This window comes from Hemiscyllium ocellatum, chromosome 19 (assembly GCF_020745735.1).
Source record: "Hemiscyllium ocellatum isolate sHemOce1 chromosome 19, sHemOce1.pat.X.cur, whole genome shotgun sequence".
NCBI classification, from domain to species: Eukaryota; Metazoa; Chordata; class Chondrichthyes; order Orectolobiformes; family Hemiscylliidae; genus Hemiscyllium; species Hemiscyllium ocellatum.
The window spans coordinates 70,240,995-70,267,006 of record NC_083419.1 but is presented as its reverse complement, the minus strand read 5'-3'; the positions used below and the strand labels follow the sequence as shown (position 1 = coordinate 70,267,006).

General features: G+C 41.5%; 1 protein-coding gene across 3 annotated transcripts in view; it reads left to right on the top strand.

Annotated features, from left to right (window-relative positions):
* The window catches only part of ccdc77 (coiled-coil domain containing 77), a 73,428-nt gene that overhangs the window by 6,838 nt on the left and 40,578 nt on the right, over nucleotides 1-26,012 (top strand). For all 3 annotated transcript variants that reach the window (XM_060839542.1, XM_060839541.1, XM_060839540.1), the window contains exons 3-5: nucleotides 8,684-8,826; nucleotides 9,021-9,117; nucleotides 19,971-20,031. In XM_060839542.1, the coding sequence (XP_060695525.1) occupies nucleotides 8,684-8,826; nucleotides 9,021-9,117; nucleotides 19,971-20,031 (301 nt within the window). The remainder of the gene's footprint in view (nucleotides 1-8,683; nucleotides 8,827-9,020; nucleotides 9,118-19,970; nucleotides 20,032-26,012) is intronic.

Below are 26,012 nucleotides of genomic sequence, written 5' to 3'. Positions count from 1 at the left end.
CGAAGTCCCCTGTAGTTTGTTCCTCCTCCTCTTCCTGACATCATTTGTGCTGACATGTACCACCACCTCTAGCTCTTCGCCTTCATCCTTGAGGATTTCCTGCACTCTGTCTGTGATGTCTTTAACCCTGGCACCAGGAAGGCAACACACCCTCCTTAAGTCCTGCCTGCTGCCACAAAAACCCCGGTCAGTTCCTCTCACTATGGAGTCCCCTATAACCATGGCTCTGCGATGTCCGCCTCTTCCGCTCTGCCTCCACGCCACCTTTTGATTGACAGACCTGGCTGCCTCGCAGACTGGCAGTGTCATCTGTGTCTACTGTTTCCAAAAGATTCAATTTGTTCCTGACAGGTACTCCCCCCCCCCCCCCCCCCCCCCCCCCCCCCGGGGTCTCTTGCACCTGTCTCCTCTCTGCCTTCCTCATCGCCTGCTCTCTTCTGGTATGGTCGGTGTGATAATCTCGCTGAAGGTCTCGTTTTTTTTTTAGGATGTTGTATGAATAGGAAAATACAGTACAAGGGCAAGGAGGTTCTGCTGAACTTGTATAAAACATTAGTTTGGTCTCAGCTGGAATATAATGTTTAGTTCTGGGCACCAGAATAGAGGAAGGATGTGAGTGGAGAGTGTAAAGAAAATAGAATTATACTGTATAGAGGAGGCCCCCTTGATTTGCGAAAAGTCTACAATGGTGAAAGCTACTCTGAATCTATACTAGTCCCAGCACTAGAAATGTAGTCAGAGTCATAGAGGGATAGAGATATACAGCATGGAAACAGACCCTTCGGTCCAACCCGTCCATGCCGACCAGATATCTCAACCCAATCTAGTCCCACCTGCCAGCGCCTGGCCCATATCCTCCAAACCCTTCTTATTCATATACCCAAACAAATGCCTTTTAAATGTTGCAATTGTACCAGCCTCCACCGCTTCCTCTGGCAGCTCATTCCATAAAAGTACTTTATCTGCGTGATAAAGTTGCCCCTTAGGTCTCTTTTATATCTTTCCTCTCTCACCCAAAACCTATGCCCTCTAGTTCTGGACTCCCTGACCTCCGGGAAAAGACTTTGTCTATTTATCTTATCCATACCCCTCATAATTTTGTAAATGTCTATAAGGCCTCTGACGCTCCAGGGAAAACAGTCCCAGCCTGTTCACCCTCTCCCTATAGCTCAAATCCTCCAACCCTGGTCACATCCTTGCAAATCTTTTCTGAACCCTTTCAAGTTTCACAACATCTTTCTGATAGGAAGGAGACCAGAATTGCACGCAATATTCCAACAGTGGCCTAACTGATGTCTGGTACAGCTGCAACATGACCTCCCAACTCCTGTACTCAATACTCTGATCAATAAAGGAAAGCATACCAAATGCCACCTTCACTAAGGATCTACCTGCGACTTCACTTTCAAGGAGCTATGAACCTGCACTCCAAGGTCTCTTTGTTCAGCAACACTCTCGAAGTCCTGCTAAGATTTGATTTCCCAAAATGCAGCACCTCGCATTTATCTGAATTAAACTCCATCTGCCACTTCTCAGCCCACTGGCCCATCTGGTCCAGATCCTGTTGTAATCTGAGGTAATCCTCTTCGCTGTCCACTATGCCTCCAATTTTGGTGTCATCTGCAAACTTACTAACTGTACCTCTTATGCTCGCATCCAAATCATTTATGTAAATGACAAAAAGTAGAGGATCCAGCAGCGATCCTTGTGGCACTCCACTGGTCACAGGCCTCCCTTCACCACCACCCTCAGCCAGTTCTGTATCCAAATGGCTAGTTCTCCCTGTATTCCATGAGATCTAAGCTTGCTAATCAGTCTCCCATGGGGAACCTTGTCGAATGCCGTACTGAAGTCCATATAGATCACATCAACTGCTCTGTCCTCATCAATCCTCATTGTTACTTCTTCAAAAAACTCAATCAAGTTTGTGAGACATGATATTCCACGCATAAAGCCATATTGACTATCCCTAATCAGTCCTTCCCTTTCCAAATACACGTACATCCTGTCCCTCAGGATTCCCTCCAACAACTTGCCCACCACCGAGGTCAGGCTCATCGGTCTGTAGTTCTCTGACTTGTCTTTACCGCCCTTCTTGAACAGTGACACCACGTTTGCCAACCTCCAGTCTTCCGGCACCTCACCTGTGACTATCGATGATGCAAATATCTCAGCAAGAGGCCCAGCAATCACTTCTCGAGCTTCCCACAGAGTTCATGGGTACATCTGATCAGGTCCTGGGGATTTATCCACCTTTACCTGTTTCAAGACATCCATCACCTCCCTCGTTTGTAATCTGGACATTTTGCAAGGTATCACCATCTATTTCCCTACAGTCTGTACCTTCCATATCCTTTTCCACAGTAAATACTGATGCAAAATATTCACTTAGTATCTCCCCCATTTTCTGTGGCTCCACAGAAAGGCCGCCTTGCTGATCTTTGAGGGGCCCTATTCTCTCCCTAGTTAACCTTTTGTCCTTAATATATTTGTAAAATCCCTTTGGATTCTCCTTAATTCTATTTGCCAAAGCTATCTCATGTCGCTTTCCTGATTTCCCTCTTAAAATATACTCCTACTTTCTTTATACTCTAAGGATTCACTCGATCTATCCTGTCTGTACCTGACATATGCTTCCTTCTTTTTCTTAACCAAACCCTCAATTTCTTTAGTTATCCAGCATTCCCTGTACCTACCAGCCTTTCCTTTCACCCTGACAGGAATATACTTTCTCTGGATTGTTGTTATCTCATTACTGAAGGCTTCCCATTTTCCAGCTGTCCCTTTACCTGCGAAGATCTGCCTCCGAAAGTTCTTGCCTAATACCATCAAAATTGGCCTTTCTCCAATTTAGAACTTCAACTTTTAGATCTGGTCTATCCTTTTCCATCACTATTTTAAAATAAATAGAATTATGATCGCTGGCCCCAAAGTGCTCCCCCACTAACACCTCAGTCACCTGCACTATCTTATTTCCTAAGAGTAGGTCAAGTTTTGCACTCTCTCTTGTAGGTACATCCACATACTGAATTAGAAAATTGTCTTGTGTATACTTAACAAATTCCTCTCCGTCTAAACCTTTAACACTGGCAGTCCCAGTCGATGTTTGGAAAGTTAAAATCCCCTCCCATAACTACCCTATTATTCTTACAGATACCTGAGATCTCCTTACAAGTTTGTTTCTAAATTTCCCTCTGACTATTAGGGGGTCTATAATATAATCCCAATAAGGTGATCATCCCTTTCTTATTTCTCAATTCCATCCAAATCAATTCCCTGGATGTATTTTCGGGAATATGCTCCTTCTGCACAGCTATAATGCTATCCCTTATCAAAAATGCCACTCCCCTTCCTCTTACCCTCCTTTTTATCTTAGTCTTGAATATTATGACACTTCAAGTGCTCATCCAATTATTCTTAAAGGATTTCGGGTTTGCTGCCTCAACTACCACCCAGGCCGTGCATTCCAGACCCCCATCACCCTCTGGCTTAAAAAAAACACTTGCCTCAAATTCCCGCCTGACTTCCTGCCTTAATGTCTGTGATTTGCCATTCATTGAGTACACCCTTACTTGGTACTTGTAATCATATAGTATGGAAGCAGACCCTTCAGTCTAACACGTCTATGCTGACCAAGTTTCCCCAAATTAAACCAGTCTCACTTGACTGCATTTGGCTCATGTCCCTCTAAACCTTTCCAATTGTACCTGTCTGAATGTCTTTTAAATGTTGTAACTGTACCTGCATTTACCACTTACTATGGCAATTTATTTCACAAAAGAACCATCCTCTGTGTGAAAGAATTGCCCCTCCAGTCTCTCTCTCTACATAAAAACGTTCGCCTCTCTCCTTAAAAATCTGCCCCGTAATTTGAATTCCTCCACCCTCGGGAAAAGGCCTTTGCTCTTCATCTTGTCTATGCCTGGATGTAGGTTTGCTCACTGAGTTGGAAAGTTCATTTCCAGACATTTTGTCACCATACTAGTTAACATCTTCAGTGGACCTTCAGGCAAAGCACTGTTGATAAGTCCTGCTTTCTGTTTATATGTCTGGGTTTTTTTTTGGGTCAGTGATGTCATATCTTGCGGTGACATCATTTCCTGTGGTGATGTCATTTCCTTTTTTCTCAGGAGGTCGTTGATGGGGTCTGAGGCGATGTGTTTGTTGATAGAGTTCTGGTTGGATTGCCATGCTTCTAGGAATTCTCGTGTGTGTCTCTGTTTGATTTGTCCTAGGATGGATGTGTTGAAGTGGTGTCCTTCCTTATCTGGATGTAAGGATGCTAGTGAGAGAGGGTCATGTCGTTTTGTGGCTAGTTGATGTTCATGTATCTGGTGGCAAGTTTTCTGCATGAGAAAAAGAACAGGAAATGACATCGCCACAGGTAACTAAACATCTGGAAATGAACCTTCCAGCTCAGCGAGCAAACGTACATCCAGAACCTCAACCTGAGCTACAAATCTTCTCAAAGCTTACTTATCTGTGCCTCTCATCATTTTATAAACTTTGCATCACCCCAGAGTTGTTTATCCAGGTCCAACCTCTTCCTCAGTGACAACCATCTGACTATTCGTTGTTTCATATGCAAACTGACTGTTTATCTGATCCACATATATATACATACATACATACATACATATCGTGAACAATAAGGAATCCACTATTGATCCTCATGGTTCACCATTGGACACTGGCCTTCAGTCACAGAAATATCATTCTACCACCACTGTTTGCCTTCTTTCACTAAGCCATTTTTTTGGATCCAAGTTGCCAAGTTACCCTTGATCTCTTGTGCTTTTACCTTTGTTATCAAAGGCTTTGCTAAAAATCCATATAAACTGCATCAATTGGACGACCCTCATCCAAACACTTGGTCACCCCCTTGAAAAGTTCTACCAGATTTGTCAGAAATGACCTTCCTCTGACAGTCGTACTGACTATCCCTGATCAAATCTTACTTCTCTAAATGGAGATGAATGCACCATTGGTTTCCTCACCACTGATGAGATTCCCTGTTCTGTAATTCCCTGGTTTAACTTAATCACCTTCCTTGAAAAGTAACCAACGTTAGCTGTCTCCCAGCTCCCTGGCACTTCTCCAGTGGCTTGGAGAGAACTTAAAATTGGGTCAGCACTCCTATATTTTCATTCCTTGTCACCCACAGCAGCCTGGGATATAACTCATCTGATCATGCAAGATTTGCAAGAATGTTTCCAGAGATGATACTAAGATATGTCTGAGAAGTTAAGACTGTCTTCCTCAACAAGGGAATAGCTTAGAGATTGTACTTAAAATCAAAAGGGTTTCAATAGTACATAGGAAGACATTTGCTGTATTCATCAAGGATCACAAAAACAAATGCACAGATTGAAAATAATTTGCCAAAGTGATTTTGTTTTCCACCCAATGAGTGTTTAGGGTCTGGAATGTACTGCCTGAGTGTGTGGTGGAGACAGGATCACTCAGGCTTTCAAAAGAGTATCAGACAAGAATGTGAAAAAGGAAAATGTGGAGTGTTAGAGGAAGGTGGGTGGATGATGCTAAGTGAAATAGTATTTGGAAACCTGGTGCATACATAATGTACCAAATGGCCTATTTTTACACTATAAAGACTTATAAACTATTCTGAATTAACAGACTCTTACTTTAAAATTATGTTGTCTTCTTCATGACCTCTTCCTCACAGGAAAAACATTCTGTCTTTTTATCCTGATAATTTCAAAATCTTGAAAACTTCAACCTAATAATTGCAGAGGCTTCTATATTCACAAGAATACAAACCTGGTTTGTTATTTCTGCTAATTTTTACCAATACTTCAAGGGTTAAACATTCTGCAGCATGATAATCCCACCTTCTCATTAAAAAGGCTACTATTCCATTGAAATATTTCTGATTTTCTTTTGCATCTGACTTAGTACACTTTAATGACCTTTGTATGGACTTCTACATCTCTAATCTCTCCACAGTTCTGGCTTAAATTCAAACTGTTTACATAGTACTTGGATAAATCCTGTACTGCACCAAAATGGTTGACTTCACAATTACCTGTGTTGATGTTCACCCACTCAGAATCACAGAATTTTTACAGTTCGATTGGAGACCGTTTGGCCCATATTGTCAGTACTGGCTCTCCTAATAAGCATGACTACTTTGTGCTGTTCTCCTTTTTTGTTTTCTTAATGTAGCACATTATTTAAACATAAATAATTATTCAGTGTTGTTTTGAATGTCCGAATTGGATCTTACTGCATCACATTTCCAGCAGTGCTTTTCGTACCCTAACTGTTTGTGGGTGAACATTTCCCAGATCACGTTTGCTTCTTTTGCAAATCATCTTAAATCTCTGCCTCTTCATACTTCATTTCTGTATGAGAGGAAATGTTTCTTCCTATTTACTCAGTCCAGATTGGTTGTCATTTTTACAAACTGCTTCAAATTTGCTCTGAGCCATTTCCTCTCCAAATTTAGCTTCATAACTAAAGTTTCCTATCTCTGGAACAATTCTTATAAACCTGCCCTACACTGTCTCCAATTTATTCACATATTTCCTGAAGTGTGGCAGTCAGAATCACATGCAAAACCCCAATTGAGTTTTAATTAGTGACATACAAATTCAGCACCACCTCTCTGCTCTTGTATTGATAAAGCCTGGCATGCTTTATTTACTGCATGTCCTGCCACTTTTAATGATTTATGCACATCCATATAGAGGTGTCTCTGCTCCTCTGGAGAAGGACGTAACAGACAATGTTCTGCCTACCAAGATGCATCATCTCTCACTTCATCCCATTGAATTTTATCTGCCACCTGTCCATCCAGTCGACCAACTTGTCAGTGTCCTTTGAAATCCCTGTCTTTAATGCTATCGATATTTGCTCTCCTACTGGAATTATGTCCTCAGAATTGAATTGATTTTGTTAGATTTGAGCCACCTTTTACAATTTCAGGGGGAATCTTAGCTTGAACTTGCAACTGCACAGCCACTCTCTCCTTAATTATAGAAACCTCAAATATGAGAACATGGCAAGCTTAACTAGATTATGTGGCACGACTTGTCATGCTGACAGAAAAATTTAGTTTAACTCCATTTTCCTGTCTTTAATCTCTAGTCCTGTAGATAACAGAAATTTGCCCATTCAATATATTACAGGTATTTACATTTTGAAAAATATTTTTCAGCAAGTTACTTAATATATGAATGTAGAAACTTAGGAATGTACAGTATTTCAGCTTATAATATTTTAATTATTTGTCTGATGAGAAGGTTCCAAAGAATCCAATTATGCATCCTTTCCCAGGCATACATGATTGTTTCTTGTGGATTTTCTGAAGTCATTGATTGAGTCCACCTTTTCAGCTCACTTTGAGGAAGTTTTGGTAGTTCTGTTTATGGCTGATAGGAAGTGAAGCAGGGAGCTTTTAAATCTTCATGCTATACTATCAAAAGTCAAAATCCTTCTCTCGGGGAGAAAAAAGGGTTTTCTTTAAAGAAAAGGCAGTTCAAATTCTCTAGCCATTCCCTCTGTTTGACCAGCCTGTTCTCAGGGTCTCACCTCATTCATTGCAAAACTTCTGCTATCTGGTGAGACATGTTGCTTTCCCCAGTATTGAAGAAGCTATGGAACATTTTGATCAAGAATTAACTTTCAGGCCTTGCCTAACAAACAAAACAGTAGCTTATATGTCCTTTTTGTTTCAAATACAAGCCCAAGCTGCTGCCTACAGTCCAAAGGTCGGCTCATCATTCGCAGTTCCAAACTAAAATTGACATGAGTGAAATAAAAATAATGAAAAATCAGCAAGGGTTTTAATCAGCTCCTCACCTTACATGATACCCAGGTCTGATAGGTTTAACATGAAAGTAAAGTGGAAATATCCAGGTGGAAGATGACATTAATGCAAAATAGCAGCAAAGCAAATGCATGATTCTAATTGCGAAGCAATTTTAAAGGGAAAAAAACAGCTTTGTGTGTGTTGATACATCTGATCAGTTGAAGGTATCAGTATGCCTGTGCTGTGGAGACTGACATGAAAATGAGATGATGGAATTTGGCAAGGTGTAAAATGGACCAAATTTAGAAGAAAACTGTTTCAGAGAGCTGGGAAGCCAGTCATAGAGGGAGAGAAGGAGAAAGTTGGTTGGAGAGACAGGGAGGCAGGAAGTCAGTGGAGGAGAGAGGTAGTGAGAGAGAGATTCAGGAAGAGCTCCCATTGCTCCTTGGCCAATCTTTGATCCAAGCGGAGACCAGGGACAGTCCGGCCAAATCAACAAATAGAGTCAGAGAGAGATTGGGTAATGAATCAAATTTTACTAGCCAATTCTGTTTTGAAAGTGTCTATGTAATTGAAAGGGCTCTGGAGAAAGTCTAGGGGTGTTGAACAAATTGGACACTTTTTTTTAGTAAGAATCAATTAAAATACTGATGGCTGTTTTTGTACTGTTATGGATTCTTCAGTCAGTAATGGGGAATTTCTTAGCGAATATGATAGCTTGCAACATTAAGCTCCAGGACAAAAATCAAAGATGTCACAATGCTTATGATGCATGAAATTGTTGACTTTTCATTTTTACCAACAGTTGCTTAACTAACTCTTGATTAGCGTTGCTGACCTTTGTCTCAATCTCAGAGCTGTTTTGTGCTTAAGTATTCTGATGTTTTGTGGTGTTTTTATTTTTCTCAGCATAAACTCCAATGGGAAATGCGGCAGAGGGAAGAGGAAATTGAGGAGCTGCAGAAAGCACTTAGCGACATGCAGGTTTATCTTTTTCAGGAACGTGAGCACGCACTGAGACTCTATGCTGAAAATGACCGGCTAAAAATCAGGTGAGAACAGGCTTTGAATAAATTGCTGTAATTGGATGGAGTAAAAGATCTATTAAAAAACAATACTGTAGTTAGAGGCAGATGTGAATGGAAGCGTCTATCAGAAGTTAGCCATATCCTACTGAAAATAGAACTGAATAATCTCAAAGCTCTTTGTTGTCGTGCTGACATTTTGTCAAATTTGGTAATTGCAGGGAGTTGGAAGATCGGAAAAAGATGCAACATCTCTTGGCACTTGTGGGCCCTGAAGCTGAAACAGTCACTTACTTTCACAGGGAGCCTCCACATAAGGTATGTAGTTCATCCAAAGTCTGAGTGAAGGAACAGCTCCTCTTCGTTCTTGTATTCAAAGCATCCAGTTGCAGAGGTATTCTGGAAGTAAATTTTTTGTAATCTTGCTTAGCAAAAACAATGCATAATACCTCAAAACTATGTGGGAAAGGGATTTAACTGAGGCATGGGTCCACTGCATGGATGGTCTGTGGTTCCGCAGTGGCCTTTATCCTTGGTTTATGCCCTGTTTGTAATTCTTTCCCTCTACCCCACACCAATCATTTTTGATCTCAAAATCTGACTAGCAGTATTACATTTGCTTCCTTCCAATCCAGCCACTCATAGTTTCATAGTAATAGAAGCAGGAGTAGGCCATTTGGCCCGTCGAGCCTATTCCACCATTCATTAAGATCACGGCTGATCTATCCATCGTCTCAGCTCCTCCTACCTGCGATATTCCCATAACCCTTAATTCCCCTACCCGTCCAACTATGTCTTGAATATGTATAGAGAGAGATAAAATTTTATCTAGGAAATTTTAGAAGGTCACAATCAGAATATTGGCTTTCTCTGCCCATCTCGTTTTGAGAATTTGGGTGTTTTTGAGATATTCGGCCTTCCGCTCCTTTAAGTTTTTTGCAAACTTTACTTTGCAAATATAAATTACTTGAAGTTTCTCACTTGGTTGTTCAATTAATGTTTTACCTGTTATGATATCAAGTTAATTTAAAGAAAGAACTGCCCATTCTGGAGATCTGAAACAGAAATTGCTGGAAAAGCCCAGCACATTTGGCAGCATCTGTGGTGAGAAAGTTTCATGCTCAGTGACCATTCTTTAGTTATCTCCAGTCCTGGCTTTGATGAACCAGTACTACTGCTGATGTTCCTTTCCCTTTCTCATATTCATAGAAGACATCTGAGTATATTTTGTATTTCTTGCTGATTTACTCTCTCGTTCCATTTTCTCCCTCTGTCCTTCTTTGCTGGTTTCATACATATCCCTGATTCTCAAGCTTACAACTCTAAGCAATATTCTAAACTTCTCTTATCTTAATACTTCTCTGAGTTTCTTTTTTCAAGCAGCAGATGGATTCCTTTTCCTGTGAAGTTTGATTTCTCATTTAAATGAGTGTTTGTATGTATACGTATATACCCTGTCTGATTGGCTCTTGATCACCACTATGCTCCTTTTCACTCCAACCACTAAATGGTCTCCTGTACTCGAGTAGAGCAGTCATACAGAATAGAAATGGGTCTTTGGCTCACCAGGTTTATGCTGACCAATAAATGCAAACTACACTAATTTCATTTACCTGCCTTTGGTCCATAGCCTACTATGTCCTGGCATTTTAAGTACTCGTGCAGATGCTTCTTAAATGTTGGGAGAGGTACCTGCTTCCACCAATCTCTCAGGCAGCAGGTTCCATATTTCTACCACTCTCTCATTTTTAAAAAAAATTCCGATCTCTTCTAAACTACTTGCTGTTCACCTTAAACTCATGTGGTCTGTTCACTATTTACTTTATCTAAGCCTGTCATAATTTTGTAAACCTGAATCAGATCCCTGTTCAGCTTCCTGGTCATGGAAAATAAACCCATCTCTCCAGCCTCTCCTCAAAACTGAGACTTTTCATCCAAGGCAAATCTCCTCCTCACCTTCTCCAGTGCAGTTGCATCCTTTCGATATTGTGGCAGCCAGAACCATCACCAATGCTCTTGAAGCTTGGACTGCTGATGGTGTCTGGTAAAAGTACATCTGCCATAAGTCCCAAAGCACCATAGGGCTGCTCCCTTATTAGAGAGAGATGACTGGTGGTGGTTTAGCCTGAGGATCAGGTGAGGGAGGAGGTTGAGAAGATTCATGGTTACCTCAGCCACTACTGGAATGATGGTAGTAATCGAAATTATTTTTGGCAGATATGATCAAGGAAAACCACAAAACATTTTACAAGTATATTAAGAGCAATAGGATTACGAGAGAAAGAGTGGGGCCTTTTACATACCAAGAGGACAACCTCTGCATGGAGCAGTAGAGATGGGTGAGGTCTTAAATAAATATTTCTCACTGTATTCCAAATTTTGATGAATCATGCTCCTCAGACATTTTTCCAGTAATTTCCCTACAACTGACCTAAGACTAAACCTGGCTTATCCTTTCTGCCCCCCTTGAACCAAGGAAATGTTAGCTATCCTCCAGTCATCTCATACTTCACTTGTGGCCAGCTAAGTACTAAATATCTCCACTAAGGCCCCAGCAGTCTCTCCTTTAGCCTTGGGTACATCTCATCAGACCCTGGGGATTTATGCACCTTTGTATATCCTCTTTACTAAGCAGGTTCTGGAACATCACCTTCTTGACTGAAATCCCCAGCTACAATGTCTTTCTCCTCTATGAATACAGTGAGAAATATTTATTTAAGACCTCACCTATCTCTACTGCTCCATGCAGAGGTTGTCCTCTTGGTATGTAAAAGGCCCCACTCTTTCTCTCGTAATCCTATTGCTCTTAATATACTTGTAAAATGTTTTGTGGTTTTCCTTGATCATATCTGCCAAAAATAATTTCGATTATTATCATTATTCAGTAGTGGCTGAGGTAACCATGAATCTTCTCAACCTCCTCCCTCACCTGATCCTCAGGCTAAACCACCACCAGTCATCTCTCTCTAATGAGGGAGCAGCCCTATGGTGCTTTGGGACTTATGGCAGATGTACTTTTACCAGACACCGTCAGCAGTCCAAGCCCACTGTTAACATCTTGGAGGTTAACGGACTGCTGTGGATTTTGAAATCAAGATGACCATTCAATGAAGTCTGACTTGGACTTTTAAGGCTTGTCCAAAAGATTGAATATAAGAACAGGAATAGGACACTCAAGCCCTTCAGCCATTCAATAAATCCCGACTCATCTATTTTAACCTCAATTAGACAATCTTGCATGGTACCGATAATCTTTCATTTCTTGGTAATCAAGAATCTGTCTATCTCTGCTTTTGCATTATTTGAAGATTCTGCATCCTTTGCCTTTTGAGACAATTGTATTCCTTTATTTCTGTCTTAAGAGGGCGACCTCTGATTTTATTTCTAGATTCTCCCACAAGAGGGAACATTCTTTCCACATCCACCTGTTCAAAGCCTATCAGGATTTTATATGTTTCAATTAAGTAATCTCTGACTCTTTAGAAGTAGTCTCTTCTAAACTCTGTAGGATGTGGCCTTCTTGCCTTGCCTTCTCAGGTAATCTGCTCATTCCAGCTATTATTCTAGTAAACTTTCATTGAACTGCACTTAATGCATTACTATCATTCCCTAAGTAAACTGTGCATGGTATTCCAGAAACTGCCTCACCAAGCCCTGTAAAACTGAAGCATAACTCTCTCGCATTCAATTCTCCTCACAATAAACTATCACATTATATTAACTTACCTCATTTCTCTTAGGAGAAATGATAGGCCAGTGATAATACCTAGGCTATCAATAGAGAAACTCATAGAACATAAACCATTTAAGGTAATCTTCTAAGGGTCAGGGTTTGAATCCCACCACAGCTGGTAGAATTTGGATTTTTTTAAAATTTGGAATTAAGAGTCTAATGATAAAGCAATAGAGACCTCCAGCACAGAGACAGGCCCTTTGTCCCAAACTGGTCCATGCTGACCAAAATGTCCATCCATTTCCCTACACTTGGCCCATATCATTCTAATCCTTTCCTATCTATGTATTTGTCCAAATGCCTTTTAAATGTTGTTAATGTACCTGCCTCAACCACTTCTGCCGGCTCATTCCATATATATACTATCCAAAAACTGGTCCCTCAGATTTCCTTTTATTCTTCGCCAGCTAACCTTAAACTGATGCCCTCTAGTTCTCAATTCCCAAATCCTGGGAAAAAGACTGAGTACATTCACCCTATCCATGCCTCTCATGATCTTATAGACTTCTATAAGATCCCCTCTCCGTCTCCTATGCTCTAAAGAAAAAGTCCTAGCTTGTCCAATGCAACATCATTGTAAATTTCTCCTGCTCTCATTCCAGTTTAATAAGATCCTTCCAAGAGCAAAGTGATCAAAACTGAACACGTACTCCTAAGTGCGGCCTCACCAATGCCCTGTACAACTGCAACATAACTTCTCAACTTCTATACTCAGTACCCTGTCTGATGAAGGCCAGTATGCCAAAAGCTGCCTTCACTACCCTGTCTACCAGTGACTCCACTTTCAGAGAACTGTGAACCTGAACTCCAAGGGCCTTCTGTTCCTCTGCACTCTTTAAGGTACTACTACTCAGTAGTCTCACTTTTGAGGAGTAGGCGATAGCTTTGAACGTTACGACACTTCAAGTATTCATCCAAATACATTTGAAAGGTCCTGAGGCAAATTGCCTCAAATACCCTCCCTGACAGTGGATTCAAGATACCTACTACTTTGGGTGAAATAAGTCCCTGTAAACCTCCTGCCTTTCATCTTAAAAATGTTGTTGATGCTTGTTATTGACCCTTCAACTAAGAAGAACATTTGCTTTCTATCTACCCGCTCCATGCCCCTTGTAATCTTATACATGACCATCAGGTCACAGGCTCACAGAGATGTACAGCACGGAAACAGACACTTTCATGCCACGTCCATGCCAACCAGATATCCTAACCTGATCTATTCCCATTTGCTAGAATCTGGCCCATGATCTCCTAAACCATTCATATTCATATACCTATTTAGATGCCTTTAAAAAAACTTCTTCTGGCAGCTCATTCCATGCACACACCACCCTCTGCACAAAAAAGGTTGCCCCTTAGGTTCCTTTTATATCTTTGCCCTCTCCCTCTCAACCTATGTTCTCTAGTTCTGGACTCTTCCCATCCCAGGGAAAAAAATGCCGCCTTCACTATTGAGAATGTGGTGCTGGAAAAGCACAGCAGGTCAGGAAGCATCCTAGGAGCAGGAGAATCGATGTTTTGGGCATAAGCCTTTCATCAGGGAAGAGGCTTATGGGTTGGGGCTGAGAGATAAATGGGAGGGGTGTGGTTGAGGGGAGGTAGCTGGGAATGCGATAGGTGGATGAAAGTGAGGGAGAGGGTGATAGGTCAGAGGGGGCAGTGATGGAGGGGTCAGAGGGTGGTGTGAAGTTGGAGGCTTGGGACCCTGCAACCGCACAGGATAAATGTGGATTTCAACAGCTTTCTCATTCCCCCCCCACATTATCCCAGTCCCAAGCCTCCAACTCAGCACTGCCCTCCAGACCCGTCCATCACTGCCCCCTCTGACCTATCACTTTCTTCCTTGCCTTCATCCACCTATCGCTTTCCCAGTTACCTCCCCCCAACCTCACCCCCTATTTATCTCTCAGTCCCGACCCACAAGCCTCATCCCTGATGAAGAGCTCGTGCCCAAAACATCGATTCTCCTGCTCCTTGGATGCTGTCTGACCTGCTGTGATTTTCCAGCACTACTCTCTCGACTCTGATCTCTAGCATCTGCAGTCCTCACTTTCTCCTAGCCTTCTTTACTATCCTTATCTATGTGTGACTCTACTTACAAGGAACTATGAGCCTGCACTCCAAGGTCACCATGTTCAGCAACACTCCCCAGGACCTTACCATTAAGTATATAGGTCCTGCTGATTTGCTTTTCCAAAATGCAGCATCTCGCATTTATATAAATCAGACTCCATCTGCCACTCCTCAGCCCACTGGCCCATCTGATCAAGATCCCATTGTACACTGAAGTAACCTTCTTTGCTGTCCACTACTCCCCTAATGTTGGTGTCATCTGCAAACTTACTAACTGTACCTCCTATGTTCACATCCAAATCACTTATATAAAATGACGAAAAGTTGTGAACCCAGCACTGATCCTTGTGGCACTCCACTGGTCACAGGCCTCCTGTCTGAAAAACAATCCTTCACCACCACCCTCTTTTTTTTTATCTTCGAGTCAGTTCTGTATCCAAATGGCTAGTTCTCCCTGTATTCCATAAGATCTAACCTTGCTAACCAGTGTCCCATGAGGAACCTTGTTGAACGCTTTACTGAAGTCCTTGTAGATTTGCTGTCATCAATCCTCTTTGTACTTCTTCAAAAAGCTCAAGCAACCTTGTGAGACATGATTTTGCATGCCAAAACCATGCTGTCTGTCCCTAATCGGCTTTTGCCTTTCCAAATACATGTAACTCCTGTCCCTCAGGATTCCCTCCAACAACTTGTCCATCTCCATTGTTAGGCTCACCAGTCTTTAGTTCCCTGGCTTTTCTTCACCCTTTCTTAAATAGTGGCACCACGTTAGCCAACCTCCAGTTTTCCAGCATCTCAGCTGTGACTGTCTCAGCAAGGGTCCCAGCAACCACTTCCTCAGCTTCCCATAGAGTCTTAGCGTACACCCGATCAGGTCTGGGGATTTATCGACTTTTGTGTGTTTCAAGATGTCCAGCACTACCACTTCTGTAATATGGGCATTTTTCATGATGTCACTATCTATTTCCCCACTCTCCTATATCTTCCACATCCTTCTCCACAGTAAACACTGATGCAAAATACTCGTTTAGAGTCTCCTCCATCACCTGTGGCTCCACACAAAGGCTGCCTTGCTGATCTTTGAGGGGTACTATTCTCTCCCTCGATACCCTCTTGCCCCTCATGTATTTGTAAAAACCTTTTGGTTTTTCCTTAACCCTATTTGCCAAAGCTATCTCACGTCCTGATTTTGTCCTCCTGATTTTCCTCTTAAGTATATTCTACTGCCATTATTCTCTTCTAAGGGTTCACTCTATCTCCCCTGTCTATACCTGATGTATGCTTCATTTTTTTTCTTAACCAAAATTTCAATTTCTGTAGTCACCCAGCATTCCCTACACTTAGCAGCCTCTCCTTTCACCCTAACAGGAATATACTGTCTCTGGACTCTGGTTATCTCATTTTTGAAGGCTTCCCATTTTCCAGCAGTCCTTTTACCTGGGAACATTGGCCTCCAATCAGCTTTTAAAGATTCTTGCGTAATACCTTCAAAATCGGCCTTCCTCCAATTTAGAACTTCAACTTTTAGATCTCGTCTATCCTTTTCCATCACTATTTTAAAACTAATAGAATTATGGTCGCTGGCCCCAAAGGGCTCCCCCACTGATATCTCAGTCATTTGCCCTGCCTCATTTCCCAATTATAGGTCAAGTTTTGTACCTTCTGTAGTGGGTACATCCACATACTGGATCAGAAAATTTTCTTGTACTGACTTAACAAATTGCTGTCCCTCTAAACCCTTAACACAATGGCAGTCCCAGTCTATGTTTGGAAAGTTAAAATCCCCTACCATAACCACCGAGATAACTGAAATTGTCTTACAAATTTGTTTTTCAATTTCCCGTTGACTGTTAGGGGTCTATAATACAATCCCAATAAAGTGATAATTCCTTTCTCATTCCTCAGTTCCACCTAAATAACTTCCCTGGATGTATTTCCAGGAATATCCTCACTTATCAAAAATGTCACTCCCCCTCCTATCTAACCCCCTTTCTATCCAGGAACATTAAGCTGCAAGTTCTGTCCATCCCTGAGTCATGTTTCTGTAATTACTATGATATCCCAGTCCCATGTTCCCAGCCATGCCCTGAGTTTATCTGCCTCGCCTTGCAATCTTTTCAGCTCCAAAAAAAACAGCTTGAGCTTATGGAGTTCCTCTTTGTAGCTAAGATGCTCCATCCCAGACAACATCCTGCAACATCTCAGGTGAAATCACATTCGTCCAGTAGTGCTGAACTGCACACAGTACTCCAGCTGTGGTCTAACCAAAGTCTTTTGCAACTCCAACATAGCCTCTCTCCTCTCATAATCTATGCCACGACTGATAAGGGTAAGTGTCCTGTATGCCGCTTTAACTATTCTATTAACTTGCTCTGCCACCTTCAGGGATCTGTGGATAAGAACCCTCAGGTCTCTTTGTTTCTCTGAGCTTCCTAGTGTCCTGGTATTCAATGGGTACTCCCTTGTCTTGTTACTTCCTCCAGACTGTATCACCTCTCACTTATGAGGGTTATGTTTTATCTGTCAGTGGTCTTCTCACCTGACCAATCTGTCCATACCCTTCTGTAACCTCAGATCTTCTTCCTCACTGTCAGGCATCTGGCCAGTTGTCTTATCATTTGCAAGCTTACTTACTATCGCCTCACATTGTCATCTACATCCATTATGTCATCCCTGTTGTACGCCAAGATGGAGGAAGTGAGGACTGCAGATTCTGGAGATAAGAGCCGACAGTGTAGTACTGGAAATGCACAGCTGGTCATGCAGCATCCGAGGAGTAGGAGAATTCACGTTTCTGGCATAAGCCCTTCATCAGGAATCTTCGTACGCTGATGGACGACAACCTACAGTCAAGCAACTGATGACCACCACCACCCTTTGCCTCCTGACAAGAAGCCAGTTTCTGATCCAACTTGCCAGATTACTCTGGATTCTTTGTGGGTTTTACCTTCTTGATCAGTCCCCCATGTGGGATCTTGTCAAAGGCCTTAACTGAATTTGATTAAAGCTACATTAACTGGACGGCCCTCATTTATGTGCTTGGTCACATCCTCACAAAGCACTTAAGATTTGTTTGACATGATCTAGGTCTGACAAACTCATACTGATTACCCCGATCAAACTTTGCTTTTCAAAATTGAGATTAATTGGCCACTTCAGAAATTTTTTGTATTTTACTCAAAGATAAATAAGGAGTGAAAAATAATTTTAAAAATATTCTGTCCAACATACTGTTCCCAAAATACAATTTGAGTATCTCTCGACAAATACTTACCTTTAGATTGCGGTATCCTAGGGACAGGTACCTGGTTCAAACTGGTGCTCAATCCTCAGTGGGAGACCTTATTGAATGAGATGCGTATTTGCTTAAAAACATTCTTGGGAAAATGGGTATTTCCTTCAGCCTTTATGAAATGAGTGAACATTTCTATGGTGCTATGAAAAATGGAGTGCTCAATGATTATCAGACATCAAAATGAACCATGTACTGGGTGTGGGGAACAGTATACTGCAATGGTTAAAGCCAACAGGATAAGGATGCAAGTGCCTAAAGCATACAAATATTTGATTTGGAGCAGCAAAATGCTCCAGCCCCTTAACCCTGCTCTAATACTTAATAAAATCATGACTGATCTGATTACTCCACATTCCTGCCAATCATGATTACATTTCTCCCCTTGCTTCCCAAGAGCCTATCCAAGTCTGCCTTACAAATGCTCAGACTCTGTTCCATTTCCTTTTGAAGGACTCATGACTGACTGCAAGAAAACATTTCTCCTCTTCCCTGTGTGACAATGCTGCCACTTTAAAAAGGTTACTTTGTCCTTGGTTTTTCAACAGACGTCATAAAAACTGAAGTGTCTAGTTTAACAATAGCAGGAGAGCGGCCAGTTTGCACAGTTCAGGTTTTTTCCAGTTTGTTTTAGCTGTAGAAGTCACAAGATGCTGAAGTCTAGAAAAAGGTTTCAAGCTTCAGATGATTCCTGACTGCTTTTCTTGCTGAAACTCTTTCGATGTTCTCTCCTGCCTGTAAGAATTTGTGTTTAAAATTTCCTTTTTTCCAAGGGGGTGTGTTTCTGGAATATTCCTAGATTGGAACAGTTCCTTAGTTAAGTTGCTGTGTCAGGTCGGTTAGGTTTTCCAATAGCTAAGTTATTCTAAATTCTGTTTTCTTTTGTTGATGTTTAATGTAGTGTTTAAATAAATTCTGTTTTACGTCACACTTGGAATGTCCACTTCGCATTTGCCTTTAAACTAAGAAAAAATTAGGGTCTAGCCTACCTTAACATATTTTTGAGGAGATTTGGCCTGGTCCAGAACACCTGTCTTAAATGAGTGACCCCTTGGAATTCTACAGTCATTCTCCATTTACGAAATGCTCTGCTTTTTCATTCTTCCTGTTAAAATGAACATTTTCCAGTTTCCAGATTGTTGCCCATTCATTCAACCTATCCATTTACCTCTGTAAACTCCTTGTGTTTTCTTCACAACATATTTCCTTACCCATCTTGCTGTCATCTATGAATCTAACTTTCACTCTCCTTTTCTACGTCATCAATGTCATTTGAAAAAAAATTGAGACAGCTCTTCTGTGTGTTATTTCCTAATATATTATTCCCTTATCATAAACTTTTACTTTATGCAATAACTTTTTGCTATGGGACCCTATCAAATGCTTTCTGGAAATCTAAGTCTGTCTCCAGATTCCCCTTTATCCACAGTGCATGCTGTTCCTTTAAAGAACTCAAATAAACTGGTTAAACACAGTTGCAGCTTGCTTAAAATTTTGAAAGAGGACTTGTTATGCCTGTCAGAAAGCATTGAACATGCTTGGAGCATTTTTTTGATAGGAGAGAAAATGGAGACAACTATTAGGAGAGTTTTAAGTTATGTAAAGCGTGTAGTAGGATAAATATAGAGGATGTTTCACATGTAAGACAAAAATGGCAATAGGTAATAGGCAGTAACTAATAAATCAAAATCCAGAATGGTGTTGAGTGTGGAGCTTATGACACATGAAATGCAAGCTGGAATAAACTTAAGGGTAAAGGAATGAGAGAGCAAGGAATGGATGGATTGTTCATGGAGTTAGATGAGGGAGGGTCAGAGGAGACTTGTGCTTCTGTTCACAATAGTATGGCACTTTTAGACTGGCCTCTGCCTGTGCTGTGATTATTTCATCGAAGAAGTCACATCCAATCTGTGCTGGCCCTTCCCATTTAACATATTCTCCAATTGAGAAATAACTTCAGGCCTAGACTAGTTTACTGTAATGACCACCGATTGGCCTGTATGGTATAGCCATCTCTCCTTTTCTGAACATATGACAGTGATCATCCAGTCACTTCATTTAATTGTTTTTCAGGTCACTGTTCCACAACGTACTGTACAACATGGCCACACTGAAGTTACGTCTTCAAAGAAGGGTAAATATTCCATTTTTCCATTTCCACTATCTTTGTGTGCCACAGTTTTGGGTCATTTAAATAATGTTTTTTTCACATTCCCCTGCACTACTTGTCCAGACCTTAAATATATGCCCAATAATCATTGCATTACCAGCTACTGGTGATAGCACTTTTCTGTCCTCTTTATCCAAACCTATGATACATTTGTTTGCTTCTGCTGATTCTTCCCTTGATCTCCTTTTGCTCCAAGGATAACAAGCCTAGTTTCCATACTCTAACCTTGTGACTAAAATTCTTTATCCTTGGAGCCATTCTAGCAAATTTTAAGGTCCTCTCAAGGACCCTTAAGTGTGGTGACGATAACTAGATGCAGCACTCAAAGTTGTGACGAAACCTGTTAGGTGAGCATTTATTGCACATTCCCTAAATGCCCAAGATTGGGAGTTGTAGTCTTGAAATACCGCTGTTTGGGATAGGTTTACCTACAATGCTGTTTGGAAGGGGATACCAGGAATTTGACTCAGCAACATGAAGAAATGGCAATACATTTCCAAATCCGAATGGTATGTAGCTTCTCAGTGTCAAAAATGCAGTTCCTTTTAAAGGTAAACCAGAATTGACCCAGAGTTGTATGGGAGTAGATTATGCTCATTGGATTTTCCATTTAGGCTGCCTTTGCTGACACACACGATCATGCAATGATAGCAACAACATTTCTGAATTGAATTGAAATAAAGCATGTTAAAAGTGTAGGAAACAAACATGAAAAAAGAGAAAAACAATTGTTCAGTTAGAATTTAATTTAAAAAGCTTTGTGTTGTGCAGACAGGAAATAAAGTAGGAGGTAATCTCTAATTCTGATCAAAGCAAATCTCCTGGTGGCTTTTTAAAGTGAAATGTGAGAGTCACAAATTATGAATGTCCACTTTTGTTTTCACAATTGGAACCGTATGACCTATGGAAAAATGAGCTGGCAATGTGAACTGACTTAGAACATAGAACTGTACAGGCCCTTCGGCCCTCAGTGTTGTGCCGACCTTTTATCCTACTCGAAAATCAAACTAACCCACATACTCTTCAACTATCATCCATGTGCCTATCCAAGAGTCACTTAAATGTCCCGAATGTATCTGACTCCACCACCACTGCTGGCAGTGCATTCTACACACCCACCACTCTCTGTGTAAAGAACTTACCTCTGACATCTCCCTAAATTTTCCTCCTACCACTTTAAAATTATGCCCCCTCATGTTAGCCATTTCCACTCTGGGAAAAAGTCTCTGGCTATTCACTCTATCTGTGCCTCTCATCATCATGTGCACCTCTATTATGTCACCTCTCATCCTTCTTCACTCCAATGAGAAAAGCCCTAGCTCCCTCAAACTTTCTTCATAAGACATGCCCTCCAGTCCAGGCAGCATCTTGGTAAATCTCCTCTGCACACTCTCTCTAAAGCTTCCACATTTTTCCTAAAATGAGGCAACCTGAACTGAACACAATATTCCAAGTGTGGTCTAACCAGGATTCTACAGAACTACAGCATAACCTCGCGGCTCTTAAACTCAATCCCGAGTTCTCAAAACAAGATGAAGCCAAGTGGTATTGTCATAAAAACGCAGCTAGCTGGAGAAACTCAACAGATCTGGCAAAGTCTGTGGTGAGAAAGAGTCAATATTTCAGGTCCAAAGATTGCTTAGAGGTCACATCAACAATTCTCAATGAATAGCTCATTTGCCGGTAAAAGGCCAGAGGGAGGTATGTAGGTGAAGGGAGAGCGTTGGAGGCAGGTGAGGACTTTTATCCAAACAAGTAGACACAGAAGCAAAAGCAATGAAAGAAGTGTTCAATGTCATGTTGTGCCTGAAATTCATTGAGATGGGCACACAGAGGGATAGAACTAAGACCCTTTCTGAATACAGAACATTCAGCAGGTGAGACCAGAAGGTCAGATGGATAGGAAATACTTGACGCGGTGGGGGCAAGGAGAATGGATGGAGACAGTGGAAAGAGGAGGAGAGGAAGGTTCCAGAGGAGCCTGGGTATCCCTGAGTTGTTGTAGCTTGTGTTCCCTAACACCTAAAAAGAAGAGGATAAGTTCTTTGTTAGAATGTCGAACCATCCCAAAAGTGAGGTGGAAGTGGCGGCATGGCAACTGTGGAACAAAGTGAAATGGCACTGATGGAGAGAGAGAGATGGAGAGTATGCATGTAGTGGTGCATGGCCCTGTGATAGGATGCATCAAGAACTGATGCATCTGAGGAGCATTGCATCATGGAGATACCCGTGATCCTGGGTGGATTCGAAACACAAAGGACGAAGCTTCAGCTGGAATTCATGTGGGATAAGTCTGGGCTAGAGGAATTATTGAGGGACATAAGGTAGCTGTGGAAGCGAATTTTGGCAAATACCTTGTCAAGCATCTTGTTCTGAAGCAGGATCACTGGACCCAATACGTTTTCTCTCCGTAGATGCTGCCAGACCTGATACATTTCTCCAGATATTTCTGCTTTTTGTTCAGATTTCCAGCTTCTGCAGTTCTTTTGATTTTTGTCAAGGTGATGAGGCTTTGGTTTTATCCTTACCAGGAAGAAGATGGATTACTGGGCTAATGGTAGGCTACTTGGTAGTGTGGATGAGCAGAGGGATCTTGGTGTCTATGTACACAGATCTCTGAAAGTTGCCACCCAGGTAAATAGTGCTGTGAGGAAGGCATATGGTGTACTGGGCTTTATTGGCAGAGGAATTGAGTTCCGGAGTCCTGAGGTCATGTTGCAGTTGTATAAGACTCTGGTGAGGCCTCATCTGGAGTATTGTGTGCAGTTTTGGTCGCCATACTATAGGAAGGATGTGGAAGCTTTAGAACGAGTGCAGAGGAGGTTTACCAGGATGTTGCCTGGAATGGTAGGAAAATCTTATGAGGAAAGGCTGAGGCACTTGGGGCTGTTCTCATTGGAGAAGAGAAGGTTTAGGGGAGATCTGATAGAAGTGTATAAGATGATTAGGGGTTTAGATAGGGTAGATACTAAGAACCTTTTACCGCTAATGGAGTCAGGTGTTACTAGGGGACATAGCTTTAAATTAAGGGGTGGTAGGTATAGGACAGATGTTAGGGGTAGATTCTTCACACAGCGGGTTGTGAGTTCATGGAATGCCCTGCCCGTATCAGTGGTGAACTCTCCTTCTTTATGTTCATTTAAGCGGGCATTGGATAGGCATTTGGAAGTTATTGGGCTAGTATAGGTTAGGTAGGACTCGGTCGGCGCAACATCGAGGACCGAAGGGCCTGTACTGCGCTGTATCCTTCTATGTTCTATGTTCTAAGAGATATTGAGAGTACAGTATTTATGGAACCAGATGTAACTGACCTGGATAGTGAAGAGGGTTTGGAGATTTTAACATGATTTGTGGGCAGAGTTGACGAGAAGGATGACTTTTGGAATCCTAATAAAGAATTGCAAATATTTGATAAGGTTAAGAATTTGGATTGTCAGTCCATCAAAGAATACATCTTGGATTTGAAATTTCTTTAATCTAATCTTTAATCTAATCTAATCTTTAGTGCTGGCATGCCAGCACTAGTTGTCAATCTCTTATTTGTCATTTAACTGAGTGGCTTATTAGGCCATTTTAAAGGATATTTAAGAATCCGTGATATTACTGCAGTATGGAACTGCATCTACACAAGATCAGGAAAGGGCTGCAGATTCCTTTCCCGAAAATACATTAATGAATCTGATGCAATTTTGCAAATCAATCATACTTTCTTAGTCACCATTGCTGAACCTGAATTTGTATGCCAAATTTATTAATTGAATTTAAACTTGACTAGATGCAATGGATGGATTTGAATGCATTTCCACAAAACATTAGCTTTTCTCTGCACTACTTTTTAAGTGTCATTATTCGAGTGGCAGCACTTTTAACCTGGAATCCTCCAACTTTTACAGTGACCATCTGCAATAAGATTTAGAATTAATTCCAGTCCCCTCTCAGCCAAAATGTTTCCTGTTAGTTATAGTATTTGAATCGATATGTGGAATTCCATTGTAGTGTGAACTTTGCTGAAAAGTGAGGGAAAAGGACTGTGCCAGAATTGTCTGGTACATTCAGGAAAATTACTGGTGAAGTTGATAATTACTGAGCAGGGGAAGAATCTCGAAGAGATAAGTTTTTCTCTGCTTTGAATTTTCCTTGAATTGAACCTTCTGAATTAAACTTTTTTTTTATTGGAGAGGGATGGCAGTGACATGATGGAATCGTTTTGGAGTAGTTTGGATAGCATGGACAAACGGAAAACATTTCTGTTTGCGGATGAGTGGAAAATTCAGAGCCATAATCCACAATAATCACTCATGAATCTCATATGGACTTTGGGAAAAATCTATTTATTCAGAGAGTTGAGAATGTCTAAAGTTCACAGCCTGAAGCAGGAAGTGTTTGTATTTGGGATTTATCAAACTATACCTTAATCCTTGTTTTTTTTTGTAAACCACTAATAGAGGAGAGTGAGGGTTTTTTTAATGTTTTACTGAATGTCTCTTGATTAAATTTTTTTAACATAAAACATAGGTAATAAATTATCCGAGAGCAGTATTTTTAGATGAGTAAATCTGTGCTACTTTCTGGGTCTATAGATTAAGGTCTTCGAGGAGCAAGTGAGGACTGCAGATGCTGGAGATCAGAGCTGAAAATGTGTTGCTGGAAAAGCGCAGCAGGTCAGGCAACATCCAAGGCGCAGGAGAATCAACGTTTCGGGCATGAGCCTTCCTGAAGAAGGGCTCATGCCCAAAACGTCGATTTTCCTCTGCTCCTTGGATGCTGCCTGACCTACTGTGCTTTTCCAGCAACACATTTTCAGCTAGATTAAGGTGCAGAAATAGCCTTTAGAATGATGTGCTCTTCCTGTTGGATGTGGGAGATTAGGGAGAAATTCGGTGTTCGTGATAATTATAACTGCAGGAAGTGTGTTTGGTTATGAATCTTACCAGATCGTATGCATCATTTAGCGACAATGAGGAAATTACAGGAGCGAAGGAGTGTGCTGAATAGCAGTTTCAGGCAGGTTGCAAAACCGCAGAAAGAGTCAGCTAGATGGGTTACTGCTTGAAAACATAGGAGAGGTAAGCAAATAGTGCAGGATTCTCCTGTGCCTATCCCCTTCTCAAGAAAGTATGCGGTTTTTGGAAATGAAAGGGGTGATGACTCTCAGGGGAATGTTTCTGTGGCTGACAGCAAGATATCAGAATGATGTGTTACTTCCCTGGTGCCGGGATCAATGGTGTCTCTGAGAGGGTGTAGAATATTCTCAAAGGGAAGAGTAACCAGCAGGGGGTCATTACACACATCAGTACCAACAATATAGGAAGAGAAAGGGACGAGCTTCTGAAGTGGGAGTAGAGAAAATTTAGTAGGAGGTTAAAAAGTCAGACTTCAAGGGTTGCTATATTTAGATTACTCCTGGTTCAACATGCTAGTGAGGGTCGGAGTAGGCGGATAGAGCAGATGAATGTATGGCTGAGGAGTTGGTGCAGGAGACACAGATTTGCATTTTTGGATCACTGGAATCTCATCTGAGGTAGAAGTGACCTGTTTGTGGGAGGAAGTGGGACCCAGACAGATAATGAGAAAAGAGATAAGTTGGAGACTGGAACAGTTGAGAGGAGGAGCAAGTCAATTACTCCAGGCAGGCAAGAGCAAGGAAGCCAATGAAGTAGGACTGATAAATTAAGTTACATTTATTTCAATGCAAGAGACCGGTCAGGTAAGGCAGATGAGCTGGATGTGGTTGGGAACATGGAACTAGGCAGTCGTTGCTATTCCAGAAACATGGCTGAGGGAAGGGCAGGACTGACAGCTTGATATTCCAGGGTATTGATGTTATAGGAAGTGTAGAAAGGGGGGCAAGAGAGGAGATGGAGTGATATTTTTGGTACAGCATAGCATTACAGCTGTGCTTCATAGAATCTCAGAATCCCTACAGTATGGAAATAGGCCATTCG